We start from the raw sequence: 16,808 nt of genomic DNA, 5'->3' as shown, positions 1-16,808 counted from the left end.
CTTCTAGCGATTTATCCAAGCATTACTACAGGCATACTTTCAGCAATTCCTCCAACAATTTCGCCAGAGATTCAGCCAGGATTTTTTCTAGAAGTTCCTTCAGGGTTACCACCAGAGATTCCTCTAGGAATTGCTACAGGGACTCCTCCAGAAAACTTTGCAAGAATTCCTCTAGAGATTCCTCCAGGAATTCGTACTTCCTGGTGAGGTTTCCAACAGATACATCGATTGTAATAGCACATACATCTCTAATGGTTAGTACAGAGATGAGGGTAGCAACGATTGCGTTGTTGACAAGCACACATGCTAGAGGCATGACACGCGAGTTTGCCATTTCATTTTCACTGAAAGAAGCTAACACCGGGGTCACAAGGTTTCTTCGGCAGAAATTCCTCTTACAAAAGTAAGGTTCTTGGACTAACGCCACTTGGGCTGTACCACTTTGCATATGTCTGCAAAGATTGATCGTTGTTGTTGTTGGCCTTTAGTTTGAAACTGAAGAAGGGCAGCTGGTTGTCACGGAGAAACACAAGGTCCGTTGCACCATTGCTCCGGTTAGCGCAGTAAGGGCAACATACTGTGAAGGGCGCCCTGGCACTCCTCAGCGTCCTAAAGGATTAAGTTGTAAAAGGTATTAAGGGCGCTCTTCTCCCCCTGACCGAAAGGCTAACCACGCCCTTGATGTTGAATCACCAGCTGAGCTGGTGATACTGCAGCAGCCCCCATGTGCAATTAATGTTTTCACCACAGTTGGTCTCAATGTCTATCATCGGAATGGGCTTAAATATTTGACAAAGTTGATTCAATCGGATGAATTCAAAGCTAGTGCAACGAAACCACAACCAGCGGTGTGGTTTCAAATATTTCGTCCCATTTGTTCACAATGAATTTGTTTATCTAATATTATATCCTATCAATGAACAATTTCTAGGAACATCATAGTGACTAAGCTCAGTTTGAAACCACTCTGATTCCTCACAATCCAATTAACATCATCCTTTCTCTCTCTCCTGTTTTCTTTCCAGCAAACACCAGTGATGAATTGCACCAAATTAGTTTAGCAAACCAGCAAACTACACCACAGTTTCCTCACCCGGAACAAGCGCACTCGTTAGAGAAATAGAGAGGAAAAAATATAAACTTCCGGTCCTGGGGATCACAGTGCACACTTATGAAACCTGCTCGCATAAAAAAACAGATTCTGTGACGCCGTACAGCTGGACACTTGGGGCTGCATTCGCAAACCCACCCATCCCCATCGCTCTTATAACGACAGCGCGAGTGGTCTGTGTGTGACGCAAGAGCGTCAGCATAATTGAAAACTCCCACGCGAGCGCGGCGGCGTTGGTTGCATCCTCGTTGTCATCATAATCGTCATGAAAGTCGGCAGCGGCGGAGACGACGACAGCGACGTCGCCGGTTAAGTGGTGGAAAATCATACCGAATCAAGATTCAAAGCACGAACTCCCACGATCACGAATGCTGGAAGCTGAAAGGCTGGCTGGGGCATCGTAGCAAGTGCATCAGCAGGGGTGTTCTGAGTGGGTGGTGGTGGTGGCGATAAGAGCGTCGTCGTGGTCCCATGTGGAACAATAGAACGGGACATCTCATTAAACTTGAGTGAACGGTTGAGCGGTGGCGCGTCGGTGAAAGGGGAGAAGTGGAGTAGGAGGACCACTTTCAGTGTAGGGCGTTGTCCATAATTGGACGAAATACAGTGCTAAAGGGGGGTAGCAGGGAGGGTGGTGAATGAGAAGCAATCGGATCCATAAATGAGCAGATTGTAATTATACGCCAGTGAAAATGTTGGAGAAATTAACGTTCTATGTTGGAGTTTACCTACTACTATTGCACAGCAAGATTAAAGGTAAGTGGACTGGGTTTATGTGGTTGATTAGCATAAATAGCTGGTGAATTGCTTGGGGACTGGCGCGGTTGAACTCGAAACCGGTAATTGAATTTGTTTGTAAAAACTAATAGCAATTATGCGCTGGGAAGCTTGAAGAGAAATTCTACAGCTTGAAAAGTCGGATAACATTTCTATTAAACTCTTGGAGCTGATCTGAAGGTCAAATTAACCCATATCCGCCCAGCGTCCTATTTATAGGACAGATGCCCCGAACGCCCAGCGTCTTATAAATAGGACAGTCCTTTTGATATGAATATCTCCAGAATTATGCAAAATTTTAGAATACTTTCTTCAGAGAAGATGCTCTCCACGCCCATACCTTGCTCATAGTATACAATATAGTTTGTGACTGGTTCACTAGGTGGCGTAAACGATACTGCAAAGATTACATACTGTCACGATCTATGAGCTACATTTCCAATGCGAAAATAATTTATTTCCCTGGAATCTTGACAATAATTAATGATTTATAGTTCATTTCTTCGGCAGAGTTGTTTATCAATACATACAAAAGTCAATGTATGTATGATTGTATGTTTATATGCTTGTATGTTTATTTTTTTGTATTTTTGTCTATTTGTATGTTGATATGTATGTACGTATGTATATATGTATCAATGTACCGGCATAACTCTGGAATGCGTCAAGAAATTTCAATCAAATTTGGCATACACATTCCTTAGGATGTGGATGTGGTAGTAGGGTTATTGGAATTCAAGATGGCGGCTTAGGTTCCAAGATGGTGGTCGAAACTCCAGAATATATGCTTTTTAACGGCAATGCTGCTTCGGATACTATGTAATATGGGTATCTATCGATCGGGCTTCATAAGTAGAACTTAAAAATGAATATCCGACGCCATTTTGAAACCCAATATGGCGGACCATATCCAAGATGGCGACCATGGAATGGTAGTTTGATATGTAATACCATGCAATATGGGTATCTATCAATCGGGCTTGAGGAGTAGAAGTCAAAAATCGATATTTAACGCCATTTTTAAATCCAAGATGGCGGACTATAATCCAAGATGGCGGCCACGGAATGAGAGTTTGAGCTATGATACTATGCAATATGGGTATCTATCGATCGGGCTTCATTAGTAGAACTCAAAAATGAATATCCGAGGGCATTTTGAAATCCAAGATGGCGGACCATATCCAAGATGGCGGCCACGGAATGGTAGACTGAGCTATGGTACCATGCAATATGGGTATCTATCGATCGGACTTGATGAGTAGAAGTCAAAAATCGATATTTAACATAATTTTAAATCCAGATGGCGGAGTCTTTCAACCCTTAACTCCCATATTCAAGATGGAGGCCACGGAATGAGAGTTTGAGCAATGATGCCATGCAATATGGGTATCTATCGATCGGGGTTCATTGGTAGAACTCAAAAATAAATATCCGATGCCATTTTGAAATCCAAGATGGCTGACCATATCCATAATATCTAAGGCATCTATCGATCGGGCTTCATGAGTAGAAGTCAAAAATCGATATTTGACCCTATTTTTGAATCCAATATGGCGGACCATATCCAAGATGGCAACCATGGAATAATGGTAGTTTGAGCTATGATGCAATATGGGTATCTATCGATCAGGCTTGATGAGTATGGTAGGGTAGTGGGTAGGGTAAACGGTGGAGAAGGCGGTCTGGTAGAGGGTTTGGGTGAAGGATACAGTAGAGGGAGAAGAGTAGAAGGTTAGGGTAGAGGATAGGGTAGACGGTAGGGAAGTGGGTAGGATAGAGAATTGGGTTGAGGGTGGGAAAAGGTTAGGGTAGAGAGTAGGGTAGACGGTACGATTAAGGTGAAGATATGACGAAGCCACAGCTCTAATTTTCAAGAGCACAAATCTGAAGAACCGAACGTCGGATTGCGCTGAAAATTTGATCGATTATTTACCCGCTGGTGATGACCAATCGATGCGCAATCCGACGTTCGGTTCTTCAGATTTGTGCTCTTGAAAATTAGAGCGGTGGCTTCGTCATATCTTCACCTTAAACACAATATAGACTAGAGGGTACGGTAAAGGGTAATGCAGTGGTTATGGTAGAGTATAGGTTAGAGGATATGGCAGATGGTAGGGTTGGAGGTTATGATAGAGGGTTGGAATAAAGGACAATGAATACAGTAAGGTAGAGGCTAGAGAGTGGGGTGAAGAATTGAGATGAGATTAGATGAGCTGAGGTTTTTTTTTCGAGATACCTTCAGGAATTCTTTCCAGGATTTCTTCAGGTGTTCCTTTCGAGAATCTCCCCAGGTTTATTCCAGGGATTCCTTCAGATATTGCTTCCGAGATTGCTGTGATTCTTTTAGTTATTCTTTTCTGCATTCCTTCTGGGATTTATCCTTGAATTGTTTCAGAGATTCCTTCCCGGATTCCTGCTTTGACTCTTTAAGGGATTCCTCCCGAAGGAAAAATATGAAAAATTTAGATTTCTTCCGAGATTTTTTTTTCAGGCAATCCTAGATCATAGAGACATCTTCTATTGTTCATACAGGAAAACCTGCTCAGCTTCTGACCGGCAGGACCAGAAGTCATCAGGAATCATGATCATCTCTCTAAGAATTCTATCAGGTATTCTTTACAGGATTCCTTCACGAAAAATTTCGGAGTTTTTGCTTTGGAAAATCCTGAAAGGATTCTTTCAGAAATTTTAACCACCGTTCTTTCATTGAATTACTTTACAGATTCATTTTAGTATACTTTCAAAGTGTTCTGGCGAAACATATTCAGAGTATCCTAATGGAATTCTTGTTACGAGCCGGGATCCTTGCTCGGAATTTATACAGCAATTCGTCCCGGGTTTTCTACTGTGATTATTTCATGGATTCCTATCAAGCTTTCAGCTGAGATTCCCTCAGAATTCTACCAGATATGCCTCTCAGAATTCCTTCAGTAAATCCTCTCGGGATTCCTTCAGAGATTTCTACCGGGAATGTTCTTCCCCCCAGCGTAATGTTTTTTAGACTTTTGTAAGTAATTCTAAATTGCAATTGGTAGACCGAATAAAATTGAATTTTTGGGTGGTTGTAACATTGATAGTGCCTGGACTAGCACCATTAAACCCACATATTGTTCACGAATAAAAAATCATGAAGTAGTGCAAACATAAGTGGAGAGGCCGTGTAGAGTATATCTGGTTGAAACTTTATATCAAAACATGGAATGATGATGAACCTGGGCGTGTTAGTGGAATACCTGTAAGTACGAGACACTGAAGACGACCTTATAGTTGAGGTCGAAATAGATATCTGTCAAAGGATACAAATTAAAACGAACAGTATTTAACACGATTTTCTTTTAAAAACATGCAACATTTCTGAAAAGTTTACGTATGGTGAGTACGTAAAGAGAGTTTGTGGGAGGAAAAACTCAATTACTTTATTAGAAATCATTATCTGTGTAAAATCTAACTTCTACAGTATTTTATCGTTTGGTTAAGCTACACATAGTGAGCACTCTTTGTTACAAAAAAAATAAATTTGAAGAATGTTGAACACTGCAGTCGAAACTACATGAAATTACAAGGACCATACATTGCATACTTTTAGGCGTTTATCGGGTTATATTTCTGCCCCAATTTAAAAGTTCTTTTTTTATTCTTTTTGAGTGGTTATCATCTCTCTCACTTGTTTAGAGCTGTATTGTATCTATACGGATCAAAATATAACGATAGCGTAGAAGTTGTGCTGAAATAGAGCTCGAGAAAATTATCAGATATTGAAGACCTACAATGAAGAATTTTTTTGAAACTACACCATAGACTTCTATTTTTTTCGTCAAATCATGTTTAATTATTGGAACTTGACCTTTGATAACAAATTTATTTGAAGATTTGAATTGTGAGACACCTTGGGCGTTAACGGGTTAAGATTCCAAGAGGAATTTCTGCTGAAATCTATGAAAAAAAACACCTGGAATTTCTCCAGAAATTTCTCTTGAGATTCCTCCAGTAATGTTTCTGTGATTTCTTCATGGAATTCTATAATGATTTCTCTAGATACTTCTACAAATTTCTACATGGATTCCACCAGGAATTCTTACAATGATTTCTACAGCTTTTCTTGTTATGATTTTTAAGATTCTCCAGCTGAGATTCATCCAGTATTTGCTTTTGGACACCATCCTGCAGAAATTGTTCAGAGCTAATCTCCTCAGCTAACTAAGAATCTACAACCTCAGCAAAAAATGCCCGGGCTTCTGCCAGAAAATTCTGGAGAAATCCCAGCAGTATTCCGGAAGAAATTTTAAGAGAAATCACTGGAGGAATCACAAGAGGAATTGTAAAAGATCTTTGGAGAAATATCTAAAGGAATCACAGGCATTCCTGGGGGATTCCATTGAGGAACTTCTTAGGGAGTCGCAAGAAAAATTTCCAAAGGAATCCCAGCAGGCATTCTTAGAAAATTTGAGAGAAGAATTCCAGGAGGAATCATTGGAAAAATCCCTGATGAAACTGCAGCGAGAATTTTAGGAGGAATTCGTAGAGGAAATACAGCCCTGGAGGCACTTCTGAAGAAGTTCATTGAGAAATTTTCTACGAGGAATTCCTGGCAAAATTCTCTTGAAATTCCTCAGAAATACCTACTGGGATTCCTTCAAAAATGTCTGCTTGGACTTCTCCAGGCATTTTTCCAAACATTTATCCAGGAATTTCACTTGCATTCTTCGTGAGATTTCCAAAAAAACAAACTCCTGTGATTTATTTATGGATTCCTCTAGTAATCACAGAAAAAACTTCTTGAGAAATCATAGCTGGAATTTCTTGACGACATTTTGGGAGATATTAGAGATCTTCTAGCAGGATTTTCTGGAAAAATGTCTAGAAGAATAGTGAGAAAATCTCTGGTGGAACCACAGGAGCAATTGTTGAATGAATCCCTGCAGAAACTTGTAGAGGAATCCTAGAAGTATGTCATGAGTTCATTCTTGAAACCATCCCAATAAGAATTTCGGAAGGAATTATCGCCGAATTTCCTAGAGGAATAACTTCAGGAAATTTTGAAGCAATGTGTTGAGAAATTTGCGGAAATTAATGGAGGAATTCATATGTGAGACCCCGAAAAATGGCTCCAGATGGTCTCAGGTAAGTGATTGTGAGGAACGGGCAAACAATAGGAGAAATAACGAGGGGTTGGCTCAAACGAATGGACTGCATAAATGGGGTTTTTATGAGTTTTCCAACAGATTTTTTTCCCAAGTTCTTTTCCTAACGTATGTTGTGAAACGATCTTTGCTGATAATAAAGGGGCATTGATCGGACCGGCTAGTAACAAATTAACGCCACAAATTACCAAAATCATAGTGTGCAATCCTTTATTCACATTGGTGATAGCTGATCTTTCCAGCCTCGAATCCCTAACTCCTGCTTAACCTTTCTCTATCCTTCCATTTCCAATTTTCTTCGCACTTTAGTACTCACGATCTTCTCGGGTGCACCCATTATTTTACCGGGACCGCTTTCCTGGCATGCTCCAGCACGACCGCCGTTCGTCGGGCCACTGCGTGCAAGTCCGTGCCGCCGAGCCGGGGTCAGCGTGTGGAATCTGGAATCGGTCGCCGCGATTATCCACGGACCTCCTTTGCCGCTGGATTTGGCCACCTGGAGCGTGTCCAGAGGTGCTCTCCTCCTGTCCGTAACCAAAATCGTGTGTCCTCTCGCCTCGTCCGATGCCGCACCAGTCGGTACTTGGACCGGCCTGAATGGCCGTCTCGAACTGCTAGTCTGGAATGAAAAGCCCTGGCCGAACATCCAATATTAGCAACGAGGCCACGAAGGAGCGCAGTTTCGGTACTCACTTCTCTTGGAAGACTTTTCTGTTGAGCTGCACTTTCGCGGGTAACCGACAATCCGTTCTTGATTCGTCTAAGGTCTGAGGGATGTTTCCTGATCGTCAAGTTTACTCCTGTGCTCACTCGTCCTATCAATCGCCACGCTATGGGAGTTGTACTGTGGAGAATCGACTGATGGAAATGCTGCTCTGGTCGCTGAACGGTTGAGACGGGCACCGCACAATTGGAGATGGTACTGTATCGTGCCAATTTCCGCACAATTGGGGATGATTCTGTGCAAACTCGGAACTGTGTCTGTCCACTCAAACAAGGAACACTAACGCGCGAAATGACCGTTCAATTTGTCAGTCAACCAAGAGCTGCCTCGGTTTCTTTTTGGATGTTTCCCCACGTGCCTGGGTCGTCACGTGTCAGCTGGATGCCGCCGCCGCTGCTCGGAAATCGGGCTTTATTTACCTGTCGTTTCGTCGGCTTATTGCCCAGCGGAATAAACCCGATGGACCCGATGCAATAGCCTTACTCCTCTAACGGTCGTGAATTTCTAGAAGTGACGGATTTTCTGCGGTGGTGACGGTGTTGCGTAGATCTTCTTGGGCGTCTCGTCTTCCGACCGTATCACTCTGGATTTTTCGGAGCGAGGCCACCAACACACTTTTCGGCGGACGACACAAAAAACAGTCTCGCGGGCTGCTGTTCACTTTTTCACTCCGCAATCCGATCTGAGGTTGTGATGGAGGCGGAAACAGCTGCGTTGCGTTCAGTGGACGATGCAGGACAATTTGCTACCCGTCCGTTGATGTCAAGCGAGAGCTCCCAGTGAGCTTGCATTCGACGTTTGGGATTTGCACACGAAACAAAAAAGCTCAAAATAGGCTAATATTTTATCTAACGTAACACGTAAATTACGGATTGGGCCAATTTTTTACTCGATAAGGAGGACAATAAGGAAGGCTTCAATGGTTTTAAGAGTGTGCTGAGAAGACCAGGGGATGTTGAGGTGGGAGCAACATGAGCTTACTTTGTTATTAAACTAGCTGTCCCGGCAAACGTCATCTTGCCTGCCTACTGTGTTTTGACATTCAGTTCCATAGAAAATTGCACATCAAATTCATTTGTACGAAATCGCTTCTTCCTAGCGCGGGGGGTGGGGGGGGGGGGGTCTCACGCTATGCCAAGAATCTTCCCCGGTCCCAAACCCACCTGTACACAAAATTTCAAACCGATCGGTTCAGTAGTCTCTGAATCCAAGGACCAGACGGACAGACAGACAGACAGACATGCCTTATGTCCATATGTTTTTGTAATTCTTGTCATACATCGCATCGGAATATTTTAGAATTTTGAGATAAAAAACATGGAGGAATTTTTTTTAAAACAATGCTAAAATTTCTGAAGAAAGGACAATAAGGGGTTGGAATAGTTTATGAGGAAACCTTTTAAATAATTTCTGAAGAATTTTCTAACAAACCAAAAAAAAACTATCGTTGTTACCTCTGTAAAAATTCTCAAAAAAAAAATGCTTGTGAAATGTTTGAGATATAACAACATTTTCCCGAAATTCAATTAAAGGATTTCTCCAGGCATTTCCCCCAAATATTTTCAACAAACTTAAATTCGAGGAAAAGGAATTTCACTGATCGTTTCTCAAGAAAAATCTTTAGATATTCCTGGAGGAATTAATTCGGAAATGGCTCAAGGGTTTTTCTGGGATTTATCCAGAAACAACGAACATCTTCAGGAGTTGCTGTGGAACATGAACTGGAGATTTTTTCAAAAATTTCGGCATTGTAATGATCAATATTCAAAAGGATTAAAAATTTCAGCAAGGGATTTTGTCAACGGTTCCCACAGGGATTTTTTTAGAAAATCCTCTAGGAAGAACTCCTTCTTCTTCTTCTTTATGGCTCTTTGTCCCTACTGGGACTTGGCCTGCCTCGCTTCAACTTAGTGTTCTTTGAGCACTTCCACAGTTATTAATTGAAGGGCTTATTTCATTTCCTGCCATTGCATGAATTTGTGAGGCCAGTACAATGATACACAATGCCTAGGGAGTCGAGAAAATTTTCCCGACCAGGGCGGGAATCGAACCCACCGTCTCCGGATTGGCGATCCATGCCCTTAACCACTAGGACAACTGAAGACCCCAAGGACGGGTTTGTGGGGTTTATTCAGGTAATTTTCCAGAGATTCTTTCAAGAATACCTCCAGAAATGTCTATGGAATTTTAAGAAGAGATTTTTTCAAATTCTTTTAGAAAATTTTTCACCGATTCATACTGAATGTTCTTTAGGAATTCTTTCAGAAACATCTTCTGAAGCTCCTGCAGTACTTTATTGATTCAGTATTCAAAGGATTTAGAAATTTCTTCAAGGGACTTCGTCAATAGTTCTCACAAGGATTTTTTCAAACATTGGGAAGAACCCTTGGAAATACCTCTTGAGATTTCGTGAGAAGCTTGTAAATGAACTTTTTAATTGATTTATATTCCTGGAGAAATCCATGCAGGAATCTCTTAGGGAATTTATGGAAGAGTTTTAAAAGAAAAATTTCAAATGGGACTTTTAAAAGACACTATTGTGGATGAAATTCTTGGAGGAATTTCTAAAGAAATTCTTGGAAGAAATTTCTTTGAAAAATGCTGAAATTCCTACAGAAAGTGCAAATAAAAGGATTGGAGTAGTTTATGATGAAACCTTTGAATTAATAGCTGAAGAAATTCCAGAGGAGTTTCTGAAAAACTCCTAGATGATCTTTTGTAGTTGCCTCTGGAGAAATTCTCAGAAAAAAAAACTTGAGATTTTTTAGAAGTGAAAGAAAATGTTCCAAGAATTTCATTTCTCCTGTTTTTTTTTCAAAAAGTTTCCAACAAATTCTTCTCCTTATTTTACTAGTCGTTTCTAAAAACAAAATCTCCAGATATTCCTCCAGAAATTCATTCGGAAATTGCTCCGGGGTTTTTCAGGAATTATTCAGATATTCCTCCAGAGATTCTTTCAAGCATACTACCAGAGATTTCTATGGAGTTATGACTGGAGATTTCTTCGAACATTTCTTGAAGGATTCTTTCAAAAATTTTCCCGCAGATTCATATTGAAAATTCTTCAGGATTGTTTTTTTTTTCTTTTGGAGACTTCTTCGACACTTAAACGATTTAGTATATAAAGGATTCAGAAATTTCAGCAAGGCATTTTGTCAATAGTTCTCACAACGATTTTTTTTTTCAGAAATTCTGGAATTAATTTCGAGGAAAAAATGCTGGAGAAATCTATGCAGGATTTTTTTTTTGAATTTATGGAAGAGTTTTTGAAAAATTCCTCTAAGGGAATTCTAAAGGACACTCTTGAGGAATTTATGAAGAAATTATTGGAGGAATTTCTAAAAAAAATGCCTGGGGAATTACTTTAAAAAATGCTGGAGTTTCTGCACGAAGTGCAAACAAGGGTATTGGAGTATGAGGAAACCTCTGAATTAATTTCTAAAGAAATTTTCTAAGGATTTTCTCAATGAGCCCCTAGCAAAACTCTCGCAGTTGCCTCTTGAGAAATTCTCAGAAAAATTTCTTGAGTAGTTTTTCAACGAAAAGAAAATTTTCCAGGAATGTTATAGAAGGATTTCAGCAGGCATTTTTTCCAAACATTGTCAACTAATTCTTCTACGAAGTTAACAAGCTATTTCTCAAGAGAAATCTCTAGATATTCCTCCGAGAAATCATTCAAAAATTACTCCAAGGTTTTTCTGGGATTTATCCGGGTATTACTCCACAGATTTTTCCAAAAATACCTCCAGAGATGTCTATGGAATTTTAACCGGAGATTTCTTCGATTTCGTTCAGACATTTTTCCACCGCTTCATACTGAAAGTTCTCTAAGGATTTCGTTCAGAAATATCTTCAGAAGCTGCTTCAGCACTTGAATGCTTTGGTGTTCTAAGGATTCAGAAATTTCACCCAGAATATTTATACAATAGTTCCTACATGGCTTTTTGCCTTTCTCGTACACTAAGTGTACTGGAAAGGCTATATGTTCACTCCAAAAATGACTTTTTGATAGAAGGTCCGGAGGGTCGAGTCACATATACCAATCAACTCAGCTCGACGAATTGAGATGATGTCTGTATGTGTGTATGTATGTGTGTGTGTGTGTGTGTATGTGTGTGTACAAGAAACTCACATCACTTTTTGAAAGTAAACCTCAACCGATTTTAATGACCGATGGTTCATTCGACGCGGCATATAGTCCCATTGTTTCCTATTGAAAATGGTTCGGATCGGTCCAGCCGTTCCGGAGTTATGGCCATTTAGGTGTTCCGGACCGGTACCCTTGGGAGGGGTCAGCCATGAAAATGCAACAAACCCATGCATGCGACACATCAAACAGCGGCATTTCCGATAACCTGACGAACGGTTAGCAGGAAAACAGTATCAGACCATATCTGAACCAGTAGTGTTCCGGAACCGGTTCCGGGGGTCCCGACGGAAGTGGCCATATATAAAAGAGTACCAAACCCATGCATGCGACACATCAAACAGTGGCATTTCCGATAACCTGATGAACGGTTAGCAGGAAAACAGTATCAGACCTTATCTCAACCGGTAGTGTTCCGGAACCGGTTCCGGGGGGTCCCGACGGAAGTGGCCAAATATAAAAGAGAACCAAACCCATGCATGTGATACATCAAATAGCGGCATTTCCGATAACCTGATGAACGGTTAGCAGGAAAACAGTATCAGACCATATCTGAACCAGTAGTGTTCCGGAACCGATTCCGGGGGGTCCCGACGGAAGTGGCCAAATATAAAAGAGAACCAAACCCATGCATGCGACACATCAAACAGCGGCATTTACGATAACCCGATGAACGATTAGCAGGAAAACAGTATCAGACCATATCTGAACCGGTAATGTTCCGGAACCGGTTCCATGGGGTCCCAACGGAAGTGGCCAAATATAAAGGAGAACCAAACCCATGCATGCATAACCTGATGAACAGTTGGCAAGAAAACAGTATCAGACCATATCTGAACAGGTAGTGTTCCGGAACCGGTTCCGTGGGGTCCCAACGGAAGTGGCCAAATATAAAGGAGAACCAAACCCATGCATGCGACACATCAAACAGCAGCATTTCCGATAACCTGATGAACAGTTAGCAAGAAAACAGTATCAGACCATATATGAACAGATACTGTTCCGGAACCGGTTCCGGGAGTCCCGACGGAAGTGACCAAATATAAAAGAGAACCAAACCCATGCATGCGACACATCAAACAGCGGCATTTCCGATAACATGATGAACGGTTAGCAGGAAAACAGTATCAGACCATATCTGAACCGGTAGTGTTCTGGAACCGGTTCCGGGGGGTCCCGACGGAAGTGGCCAAATATAAAGGAGAACCAAAACCATGCATGCGACACATCAAACAGCGGCATTTCCGATAACCTGATGAACGGTTAGCAGGAAAACAGTATCAGACCATATCTGAACCGATAATGTTCCGGAACCGGTTCCGGGGGGTCCCGACGGAAGTGGCCAAATATAAAAGAGAACCAAACCCATGCATGCGACACATCAAATCACGGCTTTTCCAATACCCTGATGGCCAGTTATTAAGAAAGTAGGCTCAGACCACATTGGAGACTAACAGTTGTGTTGCGGAACCGGTTCCGGGTGTCTCGTTGGAAATCGCCTTATATAAAAGTGAAACAAACCCATGCATACGACATATCAGAGCGCGGCTTTTTTGATAACCTAATGAAAGGTTAGCAAGAAACTAGTCTCTGACCATATCTGAACCGGTAGTGTTCCGGAACCGGTTCCGGATGTCCCACCGGAAGTATCCAAATATAATAGTGAACCAAACCCATGCATGCGACACATCAAACAGCGGCTTTTTCGGTTACCTGTTGAACGGTTAGCAAAAAAATAGTCGCAGACCAAATTTGGGACAACAGGTCCTGTCCGGGAACCGAATATGGGTGTCTCGTCATAAGTGGTAAAATATAAAAGTAAGCCGAACCTATGCATGCGACACACCAAATCGCGGCTTTTTCAATAACCTAATTGACAGTTTGTCAGCAAAAAGTTTCAGACGCACGCTTGGGAGAACCGGTAGTGTTGAAGAACAGGTAACGAGTGCCCCGCCGGAAATGGTAAAATATAAAAGTAAACCAAAATCATCATAAAATATAAAAGTAAACCAAATAAGGCCATCCATTAAGTACGTCACGATCCTAGGGGGAGAGGGGATTGTAAAAGTGTGACAAGCTATTTTAACCCTCGAGAAGTCGCGTCTTCAGCCACCCTCAGCGTCACTACGCACACGCTTTGTACTACAAGTGAGCTTTTTTCGTGGTGCGTGTACTCAGTACACGTTGCTCCCGGGTTATATATAGGAAAAACCCGTACGAAGAGGGGAGGATGAGCTTCGAAAATTCCCAATTTCAGCGTGTCGCACTTAATGGATGCTCCCCATGGAACACATCAATTCGCGGCTTTTTAGGCAGCCTGATAAACAGTTGATAAGAAAATAGCCATATCCATACAATATTTGGGACAACCAGTAGTGCCATGGAATCGGTTCCAGGTGTCCGCCGGAAATGGTCAAACGTAAAATTGAACCAAACCCAAGCATGCGGCACTTAAAATAGTGGAATTATGAAAGTGAACAAAACCAATGTTAGTGTTACCGCAACCACTTTGCCGTATTGAAATAGAGATGGTGAAGCAACCAAAAGCCACCACGCACACTGAACAATGAATTTCTATTATTTGTATAGCAGAGGAATACTTCTGTTTTGTTTGTAAGTAAGCAGTCTAGCAGTATAAAGATAAACCGCACGAACAGGTCGCATTGGGTCAGGTAAAGCTAGCGAAAATTGTACAGAAATGTAAGTACAAATTTATAGTCTGTAATTATAAATGATTTATTCATCTGAAATATATTTTCAGCTTTAAAGCTGCTAGTAACGCAACTAAGAGACTGTGCGATTTCCTGAACCACTCCAACAGTTAGCAATACATCAGTTGGTGTTTTTTTTTTGATAGCCTGGTAAACTTTGGGTAAGATTGAAAGTGAAGAAATAGTCAAAGTATTCATATATGTACAAGAGAATTAAATCGTAACCAAAGTAATCTCATCAAAGCACTCCATTTCAAATTCCTGTGGTGTTAATATAAAGCATCAACACTGAATAAAGTTTTTCCAATCTTCTTTTGCGTCTAAAATTACTGTGTACAATTTGGTTCATAAGAAGGTCAAATTTTACATGAATCGTATTAAGCGTATAAGTGTTCTCTGGATCGGCTTATGTCGACGTAAAGATCATGAGTATATATTCGACGAGAAAGGCGCTATCACCACTAGGTGGATTAATCTGGGTTTTCTCTAGTAAGAACACCTGGAAATACCTCTTGAGATTTCATGTGAAACTTGAGAAAGAACTCTAAGTAGTTACGAGAAAAAAATCTTGGAGAAATATCTAGAGGGTCCCAGATTTGCATGAAACTTTTTCCACAGGCAGGGCTCATGGATATATGAATAACAAAATGGAAAAAAACTCAGGGCTGCCTCTATTCCCGAAAAATTCGGGTGGATTTTTTTGTTTTTCCATATGACCAATTTTGTGAAAAATGTCCAAATGTGCCACATAAGCCTTTTCTTTGAAAAACCATAACTCAAAGACGAAGCATCGTAGAAGAATTTTTTGAGGAAAATGAAAGCAAAGGAATCCAAAAAAAAATGAACTGGATTAATTTTTGCACAATATTTTCCACCGATGAGAAAATTCATAAAAAAAAATCCGGAAAAAGCATGCTCGAACTCTCGGAAAATTTTTAATAAAATATTTTTGAAAAGGTTATTTTATAAAATTTCATAAGCTTATGAAAAAAAATCTTTATTTTTTTTAAATATTTTTCACGAGTTCGAGCATAGTTTTTCCGGCTTTTCTTTGCGAATTTCCTCAACGGTGGAAAGTTTTGTTTGTTTTTTTTTCCTGTTACTGTTTTCCTGTATTTTTTTTTGAGTCCTGAGAAAATTTTCCCTCATTTTCTCAAACATCATTGTCCCTGCAGTGCTTCGTTCTTGAGTTATGATTTTTCAAAGTAAGTAGTGTCATGGGAAAACAAAAAAAATCCACCTGAGTTTTCCGGGAAAATAGGCGACCCTGATTGTTTCTAATTTTTTACAATTCATATATCCAAGAGTCCTGCCTGTGGTAAAAAAGTTTCATGAAAACCAGAGACCCTTCGGCCCAATTTGTACGATTATAAAAAAAGAATCCCTCGTTGAAGAATTTCTTAAAAAAATCCTTGGAGCATTTTTTGAGGGAATCAAAAAAATTCCTGAAATTCCTGCAGAAAGTACAGATAACGGTATTGCAGGAATTCGCAAAACAATCTCTGAATAAATTTTTGAAGAAATTTCCAGAGGATTTACTGAACAAACCCCTAGAAGAACTCTCACAGTTTTATCTGAAAAATTCTTGAGCAGTTTAGGAGAAATAATTGGCAAAAATCTTTGAATGCCGGAAACAATTTTTGAAGCAATGTCTGCAGGAATTTAAATCCTGCAGAAATAAAAAAAAATCTGGAGGAACTCTAGAAAGATTCACTGGGGATAGAATGGATCATATAGCCACAGCTTTTCACAGAGATTTCCGGAGGATTTTCTGAACAAACCCCTAGAAGAACTCTGGAACGTTTTTAAAGAAACATTCTTGTACTTTTTCTGAAGGAACAAGTGAACAAAAATCTCTGACTTCCTTGAGATCACATGTGAAGCTTGTGAAGGAGTCCCGAAAGTTATTTCAAGAAAAAAAAATCCTGGAGAAATATCTAGAAGAATTCCAGGAGAATTTCATGTAGGAATTTCTCAATGAATTTATGAAAGAGTTTTTGAAACCATGCCTTGAAAGTTTTCAAAAGCTCCCCCCTAAGAAATTTCTGAAGGGATCATTGAAGGAACTACTAAAAAAATACTGGAATTTCTGCAGGCAACGGACAAAGGCATTGGATGATTTTAAGAAGAAGTTTCTGAATAAATTTTTGTACAAATTCCGGAGGATTTTCTGAATAAACCTCTAGAAGAGCTCTTG

General features: G+C 40.5%; 1 protein-coding gene across 2 annotated transcripts in view; it reads left to right on the top strand.

Annotated features, from left to right (window-relative positions):
• LOC109426679 (zwei Ig domain protein zig-8-like) overlaps positions 1-16,808 on the top strand; it is a 362,720-nt gene that overhangs the window by 144,649 nt on the left and 201,263 nt on the right. For both annotated transcript variants that reach the window (XM_029869687.2, XM_062853565.1), the window contains exon 3: positions 1,026-1,867. In XM_029869687.2, the coding sequence (XP_029725547.1) occupies positions 1,804-1,867 (64 nt within the window). In that variant the 5' untranslated portion in view covers positions 1,026-1,803. The remainder of the gene's footprint in view (positions 1-1,025; positions 1,868-16,808) is intronic.

The sequence above is a fragment of the Aedes albopictus genome, chromosome 2 (genome assembly GCF_035046485.1).
Source record: "Aedes albopictus strain Foshan chromosome 2, AalbF5, whole genome shotgun sequence".
Lineage (NCBI taxonomy): Eukaryota > Metazoa > Arthropoda > Insecta > Diptera > Culicidae > Aedes > Aedes albopictus.
Note: the sequence above shows the minus strand (reverse complement) of the source record. Positions and strands in the feature narration are given on the sequence as shown.